Raw genomic sequence first — 19196 nt, forward strand, 5'->3', positions numbered from 1 at the left:
CTTGTTAGGTAAGCTGCCGAGACCACCTGGTTGGGAGCTTGCCCGTGTCGCCCGTAGCTCCTTCCGTTTCGTCATGGCATGGAAGGAAGCTTGGGCTTGTCACTTTCTGTCTGAGCTTGCGGTGCAGTGCCAAATAGTCCAAGATAAAAAAGGAGGGGCATCACGTGACACGGAGCTTCGGCAGCGGAGCTTCTCGGGTCTCTGTTGGCCAGGGTGGGACCAGTTTTCAGAGTCGGTTGAGGTGCATTGACAGAGAATCGCGCGCAGCAGGCAAGCAAGTACCGCAGCACAGCACAACCACCAGTCTTTGTCAACCCCCCCGTCAAGACAAACCACCCCACCACAAACTCGCCCAACATGGTGTTCGCTTGGAAGGCCGCTGGCATTACGTGAGTATTCTTCTTTGCTTCTTTACTTGGGAGGAGGAGAGGAAATGGGAAGAGGACGGGGTTGGAAGAGAGAGAGAATTGCCGCTCGATAATTGGAGGAGGATTGGGCCGACGAACCTGCCTGCGCACGAATGAATTCGACAAAAGAGCCGGCGAATATTGCGAAAAAATTGGAATTGCAATTACCCTGCGACTTCAACTCGGATGGACGACAAAACGACGGGCGAACCTACGAAACTATGGGAGGCGGAATTGGATTCAGACGGATTGGGGGAGAAGGGGATGGAGAAGTACAGGCTACAGACGAGAGCCTGGGCTCGAAAAAACGACGAGAGAGGGCAGGAAAAGAAATGCACGAGGCAGGGACAACCAGAGGACTCCAAATGTCTGAATGACTCGGAAGACGGGCACGAATGCGACACCGGGAAGGCGAGCAAATGATGCATAACGACTTCGATGCGAAAGAATGCAGCCAGCATTCATCCAGAGCTACGATAGACACGATGAAACCCACCAGATATCGCACGAGAGAGAACGAACACGACGAGCAGGAGCAGGGCTGGTGGGCAGAAGAGAAGACGGGACTGGACGCGATATGAACTATACAAGGAGACAGTGCAGGACAATGAAAGGCTAACACGGTTTTTCTTCGAAAATCACAGCTACAACCGCTACATCGCGGTCGCCTCTCGTGCGCTCCGTCGCTCCCTCAAGGAGGATAAGAGAATCCTTGCTGAGCGTCGCGGCGAGTCTGCCGACATCAAGTTCGCTAAGTGGTCGGTAAGTGACTACAACCTTTTTTTTGGCTCTTATGTGTCTATCAGGGAACGTCCAATCCAAAGAAGAGGTGGAAGATGGCCGGCTATAGTCAGACAAGAAGGAGAAGCGAAGGGAGGAAGCGGATGCGCAACCGACCCAAGTCAAAACGAGAAGCCTTCACAGAGACAAAGTACTGACCATATCCTCTTTCAAACTACAGAACGGCAAGGCTGGCGAGACCACCACCCTCAGCTCCGCCAACGCTGCTGCCGCCGCCGAGAACGCCACCTCCGTTCCCTCTTCTTAAGCGAATCGACAACACGATGTGCTAGGAATAGTTGGTAGTTAGTGGTGGACGGGAGATGAGAATATGACCATTCTGTGCGAATCGCTCCCGCGCATATAGCTCAAGTCCCACTCCTGCCGAATGTCATTAAGCCTGAAGATCGTATGACCTGCATCATCAATATTGGGGGAGCGAGGAAGAAGAAACTCAATAGACGGTTTATTGGCATTTACTTGATGGAGTGACTGTGATTGTGATTGCGACTGCTGGGGAGTGAACTTGGTTGATATGTGTGGTTTGGTGACTATGAGAAAGACATTGGTAACTTGAGCTGGTAGAAATGGGCGTGCGGTTCGTTAACGGGATGTAACAGGTTGTTGAAGAGATGCAGTGTCTTGTTGCAGATAGGAAACGATTCTTAACCCTGAAGCACAACCTAGGTATCGATGGCTCTTCAGACTTCACTACATACAAATTCGGAAACTATGAAACCCAGCCAATGATGATACTGAAGAGTTAAAAGGTATATATTGTTTTCAAGAATAGTCAATACCTCGTGATAAACCATCATTTGTCCTTTCGCAGCCTTATCATCCACTATCAAGCGGAAAGTGAGCAAGCTCCGAGTACTGCACCCGAGGGACGGGAGTTCGGGCTCACGGACGCTATCAATTCCAGGCACAGACGCTTCCCGTAGCAGAACACCACTTCCACTTCCTCCACTTCTCTTCATCTCAAGTGTTGCATAAGCACCTTCCCACGGAGAACCAATAATCTTTGTGAAGGGAAAAGACCATGATCCCAGACGATCACGAAGCTGCAGTTCAAAGAGGTTCGTTTTCATGCATTTGAGCAATTGCTGCACTACCCCATTGGGCAACCCCGCTATCACTTTGATGGACATCTCACTGACCTTTGTACCACCACCACCACCACATCAAACAGAACTGCTCGCACTATCGCTCCCAAACAACGATTACCTCAACAGTTATCTCTACGACGAGGAGCCGGCTCCAGCTCCCAGCATGTCTAACCCGGGGATCATCGCCACCAACATCACCACAAAGTTTCTGTCTGCTTGTAGGAGTAGGTCATCACCCGACTGCCCCCTGCCTTTACTGATTGACTGAAATCTCATGAGGATGATGATGATGCTGACCAGCCGCTGTTTCTCACTCACACAGCTTTGGAAACCGGAGAGATCGTCAAAGATGCCTATTTCACTTTGTTCGAAGCTGTCGGGGCTCTTGAGGTATGATGCATCTTCCTTCCTTACAGCTACATACACACACATGACTAACACACCCCCAGATTGGTGATCCCAAGATGGACAGTGGCTGTTTAGCCCCCGGCGAAACTCTGGAAGAAACCTACGATGTGAACCGCCCACTGTCTGCCCCGGAGGTACTCGGTATCATTGATCAACTACTCTGTCTCGAGATGGCGTGGCATCTGGGCTATCCCCTCTCGCAGACTATCCTCACCAGCGTCTATATCGAAGCGCTGGTGGAACCGGCGTCGGCTACGTTGCAGGAGGCGGACTTTGTAAGGAATCGCAAGACGCCGAGGGATCCCATGTCGACTGTCTTGAGGGCGTATTGTCTGGGACTGGTGAGGACTTGTGCGGATGTGTTGGAGACGATCAGGGACGAGCTTTATTACGAGGTGAGTTTAGCCGCATGAGAAGAAGGGGGTGAAGGCTGACATACAGGACAGGAAGAGGATTTCGTCACCAACACCTACCGCCGAAACCTCATGGATCACTTTGACCGGTATGAGATCCGGGATGAGATCTTATCAGCCAAACACACGCTCCACGAGCTTAGGGCCAAGATCGGGACCGACATGACACAAGCACTTTCGTTCCGTCTAGAACTACGATCCGCATTCCTCCGGGCTCTCGAGCTCATAGAGGATCGCGGCAGTCCCGACTCTCTCCAGATACCGTGGTATCAGATGCACAGCGTATGGGAAGCAATTCTCAAGCTGCCCGGCCTAGCCAAGGAGGTTCCCGAAGCCTTCAGCACCAAGCTCCAGCGGAAACTGGCGAGCAGCATGCCTCCCCGGCCGATCGTAACGCTCAGCTTCGACGAAGCAGCGAAGCACTTCAAGAAGCTCTGCAACGACGCCATCAACGCGGTTAAGATCCTGGATTATCACGACTCGCAAAGCCTTCTGAACTTCGTCTTCCACTTCCAAGCGCAGAAACCGCAGCCGCTGGTCTACATCCGCTGTCTACTCCAGAACCTGCTATTCAAAGACATGGTCCTCCTGGACCGGCTCAGCATCCGCCAAGTCATGGATGACGACCTTTCTATAGTCGTCATGCCCGCGCACGAGCTGCTCGATCCCAACAACGACCTCGTCGAGGCAGCGCCCCACTCGGCCCGCTTTGCCATCGCTCACCAGATGGAACTCTTCCGCAAGCGCGCCGCCCAGGCCTACATCGACATCTTCCGCGTGCTGTGCCAGAACCGGTGTCGTGTGCGCCGCATGTTGTGTCACTTGATCCAGGACTGGGAGCAGGTGCAGCTTGACGCCGAAGACATCGATCAGCTTTTGCAGGTGCAAATCGACGAGAAACCGTTAGCCTACCAGTCGCAGACCACGCTCACTTTGGGGTCTGAGCCGGGGTACTCGTTGCCGCTTTCCTCGTGGGCATATCTCTATAAGCTTCGCTTGATGGAGTGGATCGTTCAGTTGGGTTTCGAGCTCGAGATCTATGCCCCCGATGAGCTGGCGGGCATGTACTGGTATCTTTCCCATCTGGCCAAGACGAGGGCTCAGCATGTGGAACGTATTCAGGCTTTTACCAATCATCGGTTCAATGAGTTGCGGTCGTCTTCGTCGTCTTCTTCTACCTCTCCTTCTTCTACCCATAGTAATAAGCCAATCCCCGCAACCCCCTGGATACCTCCAACCCAACCTTACCACCCTCCTCGCGGCTGGCCCGTTTCTATCTCCTCCTCCCCCGTTCCCATATCCCCTTCCCCTTTCAACGCCCCCGTTACTACTTCCGCCTCCTCCGCCCCAACAACAGGCAACAACACCTCAGGAACCTCAACCACCACACCCATAACCCACCACTACACCTACTCCACAACCCCCGAAGCATCCTTCACCCGCTCCCTCACCTACTTACGGTCAACAATCCTCGACGCAGCAATAACCTGGGAATTCGCCGACACCGTCTCAGTAATCTACACCATCCTGTCTCAACGGCTAGAACTAATCCCGCCGCCGCCTAGACCGTATGGCACGGACGAGCAGCGGTATGAAGTCCGTATGAAGCCGTTTAGGATGGTTAGTTTACCGGAGGTTCCTAGTTATGAGACTTGGAAGGGGCATATGCAGGGCGGTGGGGTTGGCAATCACAGAGAGGGTGAAGGAGAAGAAGGAGAAGAAAGAGAAGAAAGACAAAAAGAGACGACAAAGCAACTGTGGGAATTCGCGACACAAGCGGTTGGTCAGGCAAAGAAAGCATTTGCGGTGTTGGAGGGTTTGGGAGAGCGGGAGGCTTTTGCTGCTGGTGGTGGTGGATTCAGTTCTTTACCTTCCTTCGAAACCCCGTCCCCATTCACAACAGCAGCAGCAACATCCGGTTCAACTGCCCCAGCCCCCACAACAACAGCTGCCCCTACAACACCATCAGAAAGACAGAACCAGTCACACTCACAAAACCCCCAAGACCAAGCAAGAGGTAACCACAACCGCTGGATCTCCAACATCCGTCGGTACAAACTCAGCATCGAAAAGGCCGAGAAAATCTTGCAAGAAGGGATCAGAAAAGCGGTGGAGATGGATGTTGAAGGAAAGACGACGGAAGAGATCAAGAGGGTAGTTAAGGTGAAAGTGCCGAGGAGTGAAGAGGTGTGGGATCGGGGGGAACATTGGTGGTGGATTGTTCCTGATGTTGAGGTTGTTGAGGGAGCGTAAGGGATGAGTAAGTGGTGGGTGATGGTGGTAAGAATACATAGACAGGGTTGAACAGAGTGAAAGGAAGGTGATGTGACATTGAGAATTGCATGGATAAGAAGTAGACGGAATGTGGGAATATTGCCGGTCGATAACAAACAAGAATTCTTCTTTTACGTTCAGTTCTAGACGCTGGTAACTACTGCTGGTTTGGTAAGATGGCAAAGTCAAAGATAGTTGGTTTTGTAGACGGAACCTGACGAGCAAGAATTCACAGCATGGGAGGGAGATATAGCAACCGGAAGACTTCAAAAGCTAATCAAGACAAATCTATTCCAAAAAAAAGGCAATACAACGAAAGTAGTTTACAATCATTCCTTCATAATCCAAACTCCCTATAACTCGGTTGTTCTCCGTCCGCTTCAACAACACCTCCCACCTCCCGTGTATTGTACAGGGTGTATCCTCCACCCATCGCTAACTTTTGCCGCTATCCACTTCTTTCTTCTCTTGTCTAGGTACCTAATGCCCAGACACTGTTGTTGTTGATATGTTGTTGTTGTTGTTGTTGTTGTTGTTGTTGTTGTTGTTGTTGTTGTTGTTGTGTTGTTGTTGTTATGCTGCTGTTGCTGTTGCTTTTGTCATCCCAAGAAGATATCCAATAGCTACTCATCCTCATCCTCGTCCGAAGACAAGGTCAAGGCTAAAAGTCGATACCCTCCAAACAATGATCAAATTGGTACAGCATAAACGGACTCAAGAGGGCGAACTTCACCCACTAAGCGTACCGCCTGAGCTTGAGCTTGACGAGCAGCAGCAGCAGCAGAGCCAGTGGTGGTGATGGTGGTGATGGTGGGACCACGCCATCTGAAGCATGAGCCTCAGCCCACTAGGCAAGGGCCTTGCGGGTGACGCTGCCCCTTAGCTTGACGGTCTGCTCGTAGAGCACGTCCTTGAAGGCGAAGAGGAAGGCGGCCGTGAGGACGGACTGGGTTACCTTGGGGCCGATGCCTATTTTTGTCTCTGTTAGCCATTATCGCGAAAGAGACAGAAGAGGCCGATAAAGGAAAATACTCACCCTTGTACAACCCAGCATACCCCTCCTCCCTCACCACGCGATTGATCGCCTCCCTCATACCCTCCTTCTTATCGCCAGCGACATGCATCTGGCTCTTGACCGTAATATACGGATACGTCACACTGGTCGCAAACAGCTTTCCAGCCGCACCAAGGAAGAACGCCAGCGTAGCCGTCATCTTCCTCCGCTTCTCCACAGCATTCTTCATCTGCTCAAACAGCGTATACTGCAAAATAGGGTTAATAACCAGCACCAGCGCGGGCACCACACCGGAAAACAAGGCCTGGGGTCCCTCATTCTTGAGCAGCGCCAACAATGTGCCGATAGTGGACGGCTTCTTGGCAGGCGGGGCGCCCGGCAGCGCGGCGTCTTTTCCACCCTCGCCTTCCTCGGCAGCAGCAGCCTTGCGCGTGGTCATGCGCGTGTTGACCACCCAGATGGGGTTGGTCAGGATGACGGTGGCGGAGCCGGCGATGGCGCCGGCGATCATGCTCTCGACGGTGGTCAGCTTCTTGGAGGCCCGCCCCGCCTTGATGGCGGCGGCCTCGAAGAAGGCGCGCGTCCATTCGTACCAGTAGTAATAGACGAAGTTGGTGACGGAGATTCCGAACAGGGCCGACGACAAGCCGCTGTAGAGACCGGAAATGCCCTCGCGCGCAACGATCTTCTGGACGGCGGCCAGGAAGGTGGTGTCGACGGAGCGCTTGGATTCGACTTGGGCGCGGGTGGAGAGGGTGATTAGGGGGTAGCTGTGTTGGTGGGTTTGTTGTTAGTTTGTGGTCTGGAGGGGGGATATAGACTGGCGCAGTGATGGTGGTGCTGATGCTGGAGATACCGAGGATGGATGGATGGGGCAGAGAAGACGGGGAGATGCTCACGTCAAGGCCATGGACAGAATGCCACCACCGGCGCCGGCGAGGGCGTGGGCGACATTGTCATTTTGGGGGATGACGGGCTTGGACTGCGACATGTTGAATTTGGTGATGTTATTTGTTGTAGTTGCGATGTGTAAGAGGGCGGGGTTGTCGCGGAAACAACGGACGGGAATGGGCAGTTGTCAAGTCAAAAGGAAAGGAAAAAAGGCTATCGCCGTGATCTTCAAGTTATTCTATCGTGAGAGAGGTAAGAAAATAAGAGAAGCAAAAAAGAGAAATAGTATTTTCTTATTGCTAGTGGTGGTTCGGTTGTCTCATTGCCGCCTTTGCTCGGTTCAAGTGATCCATTACAACTCTCTTTCCCTCTTTGAATGGGGACTACGACCGAAGAAGTGGGAAAGCAGCCGAGGTCCGATTGCTGTTGGAGTGGACGCTGGTGCCGTGCCGGTTTGCACTAACAGCGACCTCGATGTTACAACGGGCTTGTCCACTGTGTGGTTGGAGTTTCCGTGGGTGAGCATGGGGTAAGCTAAAAGTTACAGCGACGTCACAGGGCAACTGGCTCTGGGGGAATTGCCTTTCTCCACAACTGGCGGAAACAAAAGCCAAGCAGGGAGCAATCATGTGAAAGCCGCAGTTCTGGGATTCGGTAATTGTTTGCAATTTTGTTCCCGTCCATGTCCCGTATTTCTCCAACGGTGTGCGGGGGATACCGTTTCATGTTTTTGGGTTTCTCAGTGCCCGTTGCCGAGTGGTTATTTATCGTGACTTCCACCCTCTCTCAACTCTCTGTTTCCAATCATGATGTTTCCCACTGACCGCTCATACAAATTCAAACGACATGTACGGACTACAAGATGTGGTTAGAGCAGACAGCTAACAGCCATACGAAATGACGGCAACTTAAACAATGAGCTGGCATTGGCCGAATCCATATCAGAGGTGCATGACAGCCGAAACCTTTTTTGGGATGATATCAAGCATGACCCCTTTTTATATGCTTCGCCTGCCTCATCATCTTCGGTCTTGTCATTCTCTTTCGAGGTTCTTTTTGATATTGACCTGGTGACTTCGGGATAAATACTGAGTCAGCCCTCTGCTTGACGCACGTTGTTTTCCGGGGCCCCGCATCGGTCTGTAGCTTACAGCGAACTTACAGGCTGCAAGTGTGAGTACGGCGAAGCTTACTTAACAGCCCGGGCTGCACATCATCACGTTCCCCAGACGGAGAAAATGTATATGTAAGGCAATCAACTCAAGGATGAGAGACGACCTCACTTCAACACCAAGCCATTATCCACAAGGTGTTGCAATCATCAACGTTGTTGTCGATATTGCTTTGCTCGCATGTGACATTGTAATCAATACGTACAGTACGGTGCTACAAACAGTCCAATGAAAGTAACGCCAAGCTATAAATAACACGGACAGAAAGTGGCGCTCAGCCCGTGGCACCAGTCACAGCCCACCAGTGGCTGGAAGAGTGGAGAACAGCCGACTGATTTTATCCCCTTCTGTACAGTTTAACCCCTTCTCCGCCGTTCAACATCGACGATTGAGACTGACCATTTTGCCCAACCACTCACTTTCTGTCTATACCCAGTTGCGGTTTCTACTAACGAAGATATTGTTTGATATCATCACTTTTGCAGTTGGTGAGCATTGGATGAAGCCTCAACTTTTCAATTCCCAAAGTCCCAATTCCCGGTGGAGCAATCAAGCAAAATCCGCTAATTTGCTCTCCTTGGCTCCTCCCAGTCAATTTTGTTTTGTCCCTTTCACAACTTCTTAACCCCAGAGTGAAAGCACATACCTTCCTCTTACACCGGAGACAGAGACACTCGTTGATATCCATCGGCAAAGACAAGATTGTGTCCGATTACCCAACTCATCGTCAACTCTGAATAGGCTTCGAGGCCATACATTTTCAACGCGCTTGACGCGTTGTGTGAGACTACCCGTTTTACATACATCAACACTAGGAAAATAGGGACAAGTCGATATGATACACTGGATCCCGCCCGTCACGTAAATACCTACTCATATCCACTCCTTCATATACCAATCCATATGTCATGTCTTAACTCTCTGGCCAGCAAAAAATCATTCAAGAAGCAGCCGCATCCTTACGCCTCCACGCTTCACATCAGTGACAACTGGAACACGATGCAGGAAGGCCAACAGGCCTTGGAAGAAGAAGCAGAGTCAGACCAACCAGCAGAGGCAGGAGGACCTTCACAACTTCAACCCGGTAGTACCTTGACGGCATCACCCATTTCCATCGACCCGACTTCAGACATGGGCCAGGCTGCTAGTACCAGCGCCGAATCTGCTGCTGAGTCCACCACCGAATCACCCACAGACAAGACACCTAGCCAACAACCGGCGGCTGGTGCTGTCTCAAGTACACCACAACCGGCGGCAGTCATGTCTGCTCCTTCTGCTCCTGCTGCTCCTCCTAGGTCTGCTGCTGCTCCAGCTAATACAGCAACACCTCGTCCGGCTCGACCAAATTACCCACCATACGCCACCCGTCCACCTCTTCCCGACGTGAACGTCACGCAAGAAACAATAGAAGATGCCTACGTCGACTTTATCTTCCACTGCAACCCCCACGTGCCTTTAGAAACCGACACCATTGTCCTCCGGGATACGTTCTCCGACCCGCCAAAAAGCGGCGGCAAGTCCTTCAACACCTTTGTGCTCTTCGGACTGATCAAGCAGCTGGAGACCAAGGAAATCAAGACATGGGCCGAGTTGGCTCTCAAGCTAGGCGTTGACCCACCTGACACCGACAAGGGCGAGAGTTCGCAGAAGATCCAGCAATATGCTGTCCGCTTAAAGAGGTGGATGCATTCCATGCACATTGACTCGTTTTTCGAGTATCTCGTTGGACGGGAGCACGAGTACTGGGTGGATATCCCGTCGCTGGCAATCCCTCTCACCGAGGTAGAAAGAGACGGCGTGCGGGCGGAGGATGATATGGCTTTGAGGGCTTTGTTGCCGCATATTAGGCCAAGGAGAGGCAGGAGGAAGCCCGGGGAGGATGGTGATGCTCAGTCTCCTTTACCTGGTGGTCCGGGTGGTGGAGAGCCGTGGTCTGCTCACCCTGCTGCTCAGAGGGGTAGTGTCTTCACTTTCGATAACACACGGCTTGGAGTACCTGGACAAGGAGGAGGAGCTCCTTGGGGTAACAATGATGGGGGTCAGACTCCCATGACTGCGTATCCCCAGTCTGCTATTACTCCCACGACAAGAACCAACTTTTGGTCTGATGAGCCTAGGTCGGCTATCACACCGTCTGGATCAAAGCCCAAGTCTCTGAGTAGGCGTCACGGGGCTAAAGTGGTATCGTCGGCATGGAGAACTGGTGGAGCTACCGGTCGTGTCCGAGGACGGCCGCCCATCAATCGGCAGTTGAACAGTGACGGCCCCTTTTCGGCCTTCCCAGCGTCGAGTGATTCACCTCACTACGGGAAACACGCCTTTCCCAATAACAATAACCCGCCGCCGCCGTCACAAACCCCTATTCTGCCTCCTCCACGACCAAATCCCGCCCCAGCAGGTGTTGTTCAAACTGCAACATCCGCAACGGCCGCTCAGCCATCACCAACGATCCGAGAACCTCCGGCCCCAGCAGCATCCGGCCGTCCAGCAAAGCGAACCCGTCTCTCCCTCCAAGTCCCCGAGCGCGTAGGCAATGAAGTCCGTCTGGCTACTCCTCCCCTCTTAGCCCCGGCCCCGCCCACGCTGATGGTAAACGGCCAAGCGCAGCCTTCTTCTACCAACTCCAACTCCTACATCCACCCCCAATACGCCCAAATCACCAACCACCAACAGCAACACCAGAACCAATCTTCACAACTCCACTTCCTCCCATCCGGCCCCTCTCCCTCTTTCACCTTCTCCACAACACCTCAGCAAAACCTCAACGGCCCCTCAACCACCATCCCAACAACCTCCTCCCTAACCCTCACCCACCCCCACACCGGCCACGGGCCTTTGGGCCCCTCCCCATTTACTCCCCAATCCCTCGTCGACCCCTCCACAGACAAATACAATTTACTAGATGTCGAGTCCATCTTCATTCACCAGATCTTGTCAGCCACCTGGCTTGATCCCCAGGGGAACCAGATCCCGGCTTGTTCTGTTGACGAAGCGTTTGCGTTTTGTCATACCGTCATAGAAAACTTGCATCGGAATGCGAGCAACAAGGAGGGGTTTCTGATTAATTTGGCGGCGCTAGTGGGGGGGTATTCACTTATGAATAGGGATGGGGGGCCGGGTGGTAGGACTGATGGGGGGCAGGGACAGCAGGGGGTGGGAGGTGCAGGTGGAGGTGGAAGTGGAAGTGGAAGTGGAAGTGGTTCTGGGAGGGGGTTGAGGGTTACGAAACTTGGTGAGGGGTTTGATCCGCCTTCAGAAGAAGAAGAAGGAGCAGGAGGCGGAAGCGGAGGCAAATGGATCAAGGTATTGGCGGTTTGGGGATTGAGACTGGGAGGGATATGTGGGAATTACTCGATGGAGGAGGTGATTAGACTTGGGAAATGGGGTGCTGGTGGTGGTGCAAAGAAGCCTACTTCCTCCAGTGAAGATGCGGTAGCTGGTGCAGAAGGAGATCAGAATGGTGAAAGTTCAACTGCTGGTGGTGCTGGTGAAAAGAGCAGTGGTAGAGGGGGCAAGCGACAAGGCAACACAAACAAAAAGTTGTCCAAGAAGGAGGAAGAAGAACTAGAGAAGAAAAAGAGAGAGGAAGAATTGAAAAAGGCCGAGGAGGAGAAAAAGATGTGGCAACAGAAGTTCATGGATATGGTGGCTGCGGTCAAGAAGAGGGATGAGGAGTTGGCGCTGTTGAAGGGGAGTATGTTGCATGCGTTGAGGGAGAGGGAGGTATGATATGACATATGACATATGGGATCAGGGGAGTGGGGGGCGTCTGCTTGGCTAAGCGATTTACGTTATATAGAACAAGACCGAGGACATATGAAATAATAAATGTCATATACTGAGTATAATCATTGCTCGCTGCATCTTCCATCCGCCTTGGACAGTTGACATGAACTTAGTTGGGGGAAGTCCGGGAGCTGTAAAGGGTTAGGGTTAAAGACGGCTGCACCACCGCACAGTGTCCGGACTTTAAGTGGCAGCCACAGCCACACTGTATCGCACGCGTGTCACCCCTGACAGCCTGTGGAGCGAGGTGTCCCACTTCCGACGCCCGCGTCACCCCTTTCTCCCTTTCTAGAACGCCCCCCCCCGCCGCTATCACCAAACTGTCGGATGGAAGTTGACCTCTCCTGAACATCTATCTCCGACGTGTGCCAGCCTCTCTCTCCAACAACAAACACCCAGCTTCAACCCAATAGACAGGAGAACAGTCTCTGCTTGACAGACAGACAGTTCAACGTCGTTGGCTTGTCTTGCTTTCAACTTCTCGGACAATGCTCGACTTCTAATCGCAATCGGATCCTTCTTCGACAACTCTCGGTTCCCAACTTCTTCTTTTTGCTTTTAATAGTAGTGTCCTTGTTAATGATTTGATCTGATCTTTCGACAATCGAGAACTGAACCGAGAACCCCAGACTTGTTGTCTATCACCATCTGCCTGAGCAGTCGCAACACCACGAACCACACACACATACGAACACAACAAACACAATGCCACGACAACTCGTCCTCTTCGGACGACCGCTCCCCCGGCTAGGTTCTCGCCAGCTCTCCCTCCTCCTCGTCTCCGTCTCCCTCTTCGCAATCTTCAGCCTCCTCTTCACCCTACCCAGCGCCATCCCCACCGGTCCCAGCCTGCAAATCGCCGACCACAAGCTCTCGATCCCGTCGATCCCCGACTCCATCAAAAACCCCTGGAACAAAGTAAACCCCTTCAAGCAACCGGCCCACGCGCCTCCGCGCCAGAAAAACGACACCTACGGGCAATCCTCCTGGTACGCCAACTGGAAATGGCTTTCCTACCCCTTCAGCAGCTCGGTAACCCTCGACGAATCGCGCTCCCTGCTTCCCGAACTAAGCCCGCGCCCGCCCATCTACGTCTACTACGATAACACCATCGAGCGCGAAAAGGCCACCAAGGAAGTCGAAAGCGACATCTTGCTGTCATGGCGCCGCGCCTGGTGGGCCATGGGCTTCAAGCCTATCATCTTGAGTCCGGCCGAGGCCATGAATAATCCGCTTTACGAAGAACTTCAGCACAGAAGTGAGGGGATGGATGCATCCCTAAAAACGGATCTCATGCGCTGGCTGGCGTGGGAGAACATGGGCGGCGGGTTGTTGGCGCATTACTTTTTGTTTCCCATGGGCGCGTACGATGATCCGCTTTTGGTGTATCTGCGTCGCGGCGAGTTCCCGGGTTTGACGAGGTGGAAGGATCTAGGCGATGGGCTTTTTGTTGGCCCTAAAGTGGACGTGGCCAAGGCTATTAAACTTGCGCTTGGGAGTCCTAACCTTGAGAAGGCGAAGAGTTTCCTTGAGGCTGTTCCCGCCACCTCTTCTACCTCTTCTGGTAAGGACTCCAAGGACTCTAAAGACAAGGACGAAAGCGACGGACCGTTCGCGATAGACGACACCGACCCTACAAGTCTAGCTTTCTACTCCGCCACCCGCCTCAAGCCTCTCTACCCCAAAGTCGCCGAAACAATTGGAGGCGACCGCGTCGTCGGCCTCAAGGCTCTCAACGACCTGATCAACGCCCATCTCCACCAAACCTGGCAAAACCTTTTCTCCGAAGGCGGCATAGCAGTAGTGAAACCCCTCCCGCAACACACAACGCACATGATCGCCACTTCTTACAGCATCGCCCTCCGCCTAGCTTCCTGCCCGTCCAACAACCCGCTTCCGCAATCTTGCCCGCCCAACAGACCGAAATGTACACCTTGCTCCACGACCGGCGCGCATACGATGAAGATTTCCACGCCGGCGTACTACAAGAATTCTTCGGACGTGTACACCATCGGCACTGTCCCGCATCCCTACACCATCCAATCGCTATCTGCAATGCGCGAGCAGATTACCGTCCCGTGGATCAGGCGGGACTCAGTTCGCGACGCCTGGGTCAGCGATTTAATGACGGATCTTTTCAAAGGAAAAGCTGTCCCCGCCGGTGCTAGGGTTCTGAGATTCAAAGAGGCTGTAGCAGGGGAATACGGCTCTGCGCGCTCTCTGTGGCTTACCGCCGAGGGTGAAACTCCCGAAGGAACTCTCGATTGGCACTTTGGTTTCGACCTGCCCGCCCTGCCCGCATCGGCCTCTACAACAACCCCCCTCAAGGAAAACGAGCACGATGATGCGACGGAGAAGATTGAGAGCGAAATTCACAAACCCAAGGACACGACCATCCTCCCTCCCCTTCACGACGAAAAAGAGGGTCCCGTTCCCAGCGAACAGGATCTTAAGCTTGAACCGAACCTGCTTTCCTTGGCCAAGGACATAGTTGGTAGCGCGAATGAGGAGTCACAAAAGAAGAAGACGAGTCACGTCACAAAGGAAGAAATCAAGATCCGCGAAGCGGTAGAAGCGTGGAACTTGGCCGATTGGGAAGCGTGGAGGTTTGCGAGGGCTTTCCTGGCGAGAAAGGAGATGGAGAGGGAGAAGTGGGCAGAGGAGGAGGAGAAGTATGCTGGGGGAATGGGGAGTGAGAAACGGAGAAAGGGGGGTGGGTGGTTTGATTCGGACTGAGTGAAGCGAATGTTTAGCATGAAAGATTATGTTGATGTGATGTATAGAAATTAAGCATTGGGTTGTAAGCAAGGATGGATATATGATATGGATGGATGGACTGGACTGGACTGGTAATGAGTCATCATGGTATGGGTTGTAATCGTACATACAGTAATCATTCATTCTGGGTGTTCTCGGTTTTGTTGAAGTGAGACTGAGACGGAGACTGACGAGAAGCAACCTGTTATTTATTCTAAAGAGATTATGAAAAGGAGGGAGGTACCACAACACTATGCCATCATTGATCGGATTTGATCAACCTATATAACTCTAATAGGTTCGTTGAATTTGGATGGATGGGGTCTTGACCTGCATCATCATTATTAACATTCTTGGTCTCGTGGTCTCGTAGTCTCGTAGTCTCTAGGAATCGTCTCGTGGTACCTACCTACCTACCTACCTACCTATAAAAGTGAACAAAAAGGTTTTGCTGTTAACCTGTTTCCTAGAGACCTTTGATAAGGGACGAATGAATGAATACCTAGTCCAAGTCCAACTCCAACTCCAACTCTAATGCTAGTCTAGTCTAGTTGGTTTATTTGTTAGTTAGTTAGTTACCTAGTTAGTTACTATGGTAGTTAGTTAAGTTAGTTCAGTCGGTACCACACCTCTTACCATACATAGATATACTACTTACTTACTTACTTACTGGAAAGACGAAATGGAATTATCCTAAAGTCTAAATTGTCTCCCAAACTCTTATATTATAATGAGAGAGAGAGGGAAAAAAACAAGGAAATGCTTAGATACCTACTATACTAGGTAAATACGAATGTGAAAGGCAAAGCAAGGCAAAAGTAGAGCTCAAGACCTCAAAAAGAGTTTTCATTTGCTTTGCCTAGTAAGTGCACTCGTGCATTCGTTGTTTGAGAGAGGGAGGGAGGGAAGTCCTGAGTTCTGAGAAGGGACACTAGAAGGAACACTAGAAGGAACACTAGAAAGGGATACTAGAACAGGATATTGGGACATAACAACTCTCAATACCTAAAGTAATAAGCATCTTTTCTTTCCCCCGCCCGTCATAAGTCATAACCCAAATCTGCCTGGCACTGCACTGCGGGCAACCGGGCAACCTGGCAACCGCACCGCACCAGACCTCACCAGGTAATCATCAACCTACCTTAGGTAAACTTTCAAATAAAGCGAGGGCTGCCGAAATACTTTAGTTCTGGTTCAGCGGCTCAGCGGCTTACCATATTACCATCGATAGTGCGTATGAAAGGTTAGGTAGGTAAGTAGGTAGGTAGAATACTCAACGTCACTTGCTACTTGCTACCCTAGGTATTGCTAGGTATTACCAGACCAGACCAGACCAGACCAGAACTGTCCGTTCTTTCTTTTTACCTATGTTCCGCAGCCTCCGCCTCTTTCATCCCATTTTCCATCCATCCACCCACCCACCCACCCATCCATCCATCCATCCATCAGAAGTGGAAACCACCTACCAAACGGAACCGATATCCTCCACGAGAACGAGAAACGCTGAGTGAGAAATAAGTACCTACCCCGAATCAAACCAGACCAGACCGTGGCTGTCTGTCTGTTGTCTTGTCCTGCTGTCCTGCTGTCCTGCTGTCATCAGGCAGATAAGATGGCATCCCTTAGTATGTACTTACCACGTTAGCAAGTTACTACGTACCACTTTACCAAGTTACCAAGTTAAAGCCATCAATCAGGCCACTCACAAAACAAAAAGCATCCTCAGTCCTCGTCATCATATCATCATCATCATCATCATATCATCATCATCATCATCATCATCATCATCATCATCATCATCATCATCATCATCATCATCATCATCATCATCATCATCAATTTTGGCTTTATTCTACGGGACAGACAGGGCTAGTTGAGTTTGGATGAGTTTAGATAAGAGCGGCTAGAACTAGTCTAGTCTAGTACCAAACATAGTGTTTGCGACTTTACGGCCGAAGCGTTTTTGTTCCACTAGGGTCCGGACTCCGAAAGGCTTGCTTGCTGCGCAAATAAGGGAGGGAGGGAGGCGGGTCTTGTCAGTTTTCTGCTTGATCACGTTTTGCGTTCTTCGGTGATTATCCTTTCTAATCTTCTTTTCTTTCTTGCCTTAAGCTTGAGGTCATGGTACTGATTATTTTTTTTTCGTCGGATCCATTTATTCAGTGTACACCTCCACTCCTCAAGGTGATCTGTCAGACCCCCCTCCCTCCCTCCCTACATACATCAATCATCAAGGGTCTTTCTTGTCTTAGGTAGCTCACAACCTAAAATAGTTTGCTCTTCCTATAATCCCAAAAAAGGGCGTGTGTCTGTACGGTGAGCCTCATACACACACACCGAAAGCCACGATTCCTTGGCTAACTTGGCTGCCCGCTTGATACCTCTACTGAATCCGGTAGGGGTGCATCGCCGAGTCCGTATCCAACCCAACCCAACCCACCGACCGGAGCCGGGACCGGAACCGCACGGGGACACTCACACAGAAAACACAGAAACAAACTTCGCCATCCATTTCACTCTCGCTCGCTTAGCTACCTGGAGTTAAGTCTCATCCTCGAGCGCAAAAATAACAACCACGCCCAGCTACGCCCAGCTACCCACCTGCGCCACGAACGTCCTAGACTAGACTGAAGATAGGTACCTATTGTCGTCTTAGACTAGACTGAAGATAGGTACCTATTGTCGTCTCACCCACTCCACGTGGCTTTCGAGACTCGAGGCTTGAGGCTGTACCTTTCCTTGCTTTGTTAACGAACGAACGAACATGATGGCTGATGGCGCTCGCTTGTTGATCCTACGCAAGTGGAATCGTGGAACCGGAGCAACGGCTGGTACCGACCAGACCACGCGAAGCCAAGATTTGCCGTCATCGTTTCTGTGGACTGTTTTTCTTTAGTTCACGTCTCCGTCATCCTCACTCAGCCTTCAGCCAAGCGTTGGTGATCCGTCACATCTGATATCACATACTACTTACCAAGCTACGTACGGGTCACTGCTCCTCATTGACGTTCCGCAGCGCCTACCTGCATGTAAGTCACTCACTCACTGCTCCTCTAAATTTACTTCCCTCCAGGTTCCAGACAGCCGAGGCCATCGTGGCCTCCCGAGCCCCTCTACCCCTCAAATATTCATTGAACGCCGTGAACGGTCTGGCCGTGGATTTTGGGCTGATTGTGGCTTTTTCAAGTCCGAAAGTACATCTATTGGTTCGGATACGGTGAGGCGAGAAAGTTGTTGAGGTCGCAAAGAATGGACGGGCTGATGGACGCCTTCAGTACGCCAGCCAGTGCCGCTCTACCTGGCAAGGCTAGGTGCGTCTCCTCGATGTGATATCCTCAATGTGAGCCGAATACAGTTTAGGCTGGTAGGCAGGCACGTGGGTGGGCTGGCCATCCTTCCACCCAAATATACCTACACTCCAGTGACTTTGCCTCCTCCACTTCAGTCATGGTGTGTGGTAGCCCTTCTTGACTCTTTGTTCATAATTATGTTCATCAACTCCTCATCGTCGTCAGCATCAGCTTGTTAACGAGGTGAGGCTTTGCCAATAGTCTTTGTCTCCATTCCCTTGACCGACTTGCTACTCTTTGCGGCAAGTTCCTAGGAAATTCTCTTAGACTTTCCCGTCTGTGGTGCGAGTGGCGTGCTTATCCTGGCAAGCCTTGTGAGTTGGGAACCCTGGAAGGCGGCTGCGCAACCCTAGACTTAGGGTCATGGCTGGGAGTCATGAAATGGACCTCCAAAATACACACATTGAGCCTTTCGTCAAGGGCCGCGCACACCTCGACCAGGAGAAAACTCGGTCTGAGCGAATGACATGATATGGAAACATTGATTACTCGAGATTAGTCAACGGGCAAGGACCAAGCTAAAGGCACCGGGGAAGAGATGAAGGGGCACCGCCAGAGCTAGAACTATGCATAGAAGCCAGAAGTTATGCATGAAGAAGATCAGATAAACGGGACTAAAGAGCAAGCAAGGTCCTTTTCAGGGTTAGGACGGGGTAAAGGACAGGGTGTGCGTCTGCGTGAGAAGATGAAGGAAAAGTAAGCGAAACAGAAGACAAACTAGGAAGTAGTAAGCTCGCTTCAATTTCTTCTTGGCGACAAGTTCAAGGCTTTGGTTGTGGACGTTAGAGGGCGTCATAATGGCCCATGATATCCCGTCCATGTCGGTCCCGAGCC

At 51.6% G+C, this 19196-nt stretch overlaps 5 protein-coding genes across 5 annotated transcripts; 4 read left to right on the top strand and 1 right to left on the bottom strand.

Moving 5' to 3' along the window:
- Positions 1-892: 892 nt before the first annotated feature.
- On the top strand, positions 893-1455 carry SMAC4_07796 (uncharacterized protein; the record flags this gene model as incomplete). The annotated part of the gene is made up of 3 exons (XM_003352307.1): positions 893-951; positions 1052-1169; positions 1369-1455. The coding sequence occupies 3 exons, from the start codon at positions 893-895 to the stop codon at positions 1453-1455; spliced, it is 264 nt and encodes an 87-aa protein (XP_003352355.1).
- A 699-nt stretch (positions 1456-2154) lies between these two features.
- Positions 2155-5580, top strand: SMAC4_07795 (uncharacterized protein). Its single transcript, XM_024655876.2, has 5 exons — positions 2155-2266; positions 2380-2520; positions 2619-2686; positions 2746-3099; positions 3151-5580. Exons 1-5 carry the CDS (start codon positions 2230-2232, stop codon positions 5368-5370), a joined length of 2820 nt encoding a protein of 939 aa, XP_024511697.2. The 5' UTR covers positions 2155-2229; the 3' UTR covers positions 5371-5580.
- A 106-nt stretch (positions 5581-5686) lies between these two features.
- Positions 5687-7677, bottom strand: SMAC4_07794 (uncharacterized protein). Its single transcript, XM_003352305.2, has 3 exons — positions 7306-7677; positions 6428-7176; positions 5687-6360 (listed from the first exon to the last, which is right to left on the bottom strand). Exons 1-3 carry the CDS (start codon positions 7395-7397, stop codon positions 6239-6241), a joined length of 963 nt encoding a protein of 320 aa, XP_003352353.1. The 5' UTR covers positions 7398-7677; the 3' UTR covers positions 5687-6238.
- Positions 7678-8851: 1174 nt separating this feature from the next.
- On the top strand, positions 8852-12198 carry SMAC4_07793 (uncharacterized protein; the record flags this gene model as incomplete). The annotated part of the gene is made up of 1 exon (XM_003352304.2): positions 8852-12198. The coding sequence occupies exon 1, from the start codon at positions 9373-9375 to the stop codon at positions 12196-12198; it is 2826 nt and encodes a 941-aa protein (XP_003352352.2). The 5' UTR covers positions 8852-9372.
- A 616-nt stretch (positions 12199-12814) lies between these two features.
- Positions 12815-14991, top strand: SMAC4_07792 (uncharacterized protein; the record flags this gene model as incomplete). The annotated part of the gene is made up of 1 exon (XM_003352303.2): positions 12815-14991. Exon 1 carries the CDS (start codon positions 12961-12963, stop codon positions 14989-14991), a length of 2031 nt encoding a protein of 676 aa, XP_003352351.1. The 5' UTR covers positions 12815-12960.
- Positions 14992-19196: the final 4205 nt, after the last annotated feature.

This window comes from Sordaria macrospora, chromosome 5 (assembly GCF_033870435.1).
Source record: "Sordaria macrospora chromosome 5, complete sequence".
NCBI lineage: Eukaryota > Fungi > Ascomycota > Sordariomycetes > Sordariales > Sordariaceae > Sordaria > Sordaria macrospora.

Bases quoted from the DNA above. Each gene is read 5' to 3' on its own strand.
- SMAC4_07794 (XM_003352305.2), bottom strand. From the start codon at position 7,397: ATGTCGCAGTCCAAGCCCGTCATCCCCCAAAATGACAATGTCGCCCAC. The intron at 7,177-7,305 runs GTGAGCATCTCC...CCACCAACACAG, and splicing joins ATTCTGTCCATGGCCTTGAC to CTACCCCCTAATCACCCTCT. The intron at 6,361-6,427 runs GTGAGTATTTTC...AGACAAAAATAG, and splicing joins GTATGCTGGGTTGTACAAGG to GCATCGGCCCCAAGGTAACC.
- SMAC4_07795 (XM_024655876.2), top strand. From the start codon at position 2,230: ATGATCCCAGACGATCACGAAGCTGCAGTTCAAAGAG. The intron at 2,267-2,379 runs GTTCGTTTTCAT...CACATCAAACAG, and splicing joins CGAAGCTGCAGTTCAAAGAG to AACTGCTCGCACTATCGCTC. The intron at 2,521-2,618 runs GTAGGTCATCAC...TCACTCACACAG, and splicing joins GTTTCTGTCTGCTTGTAGGA to CTTTGGAAACCGGAGAGATC.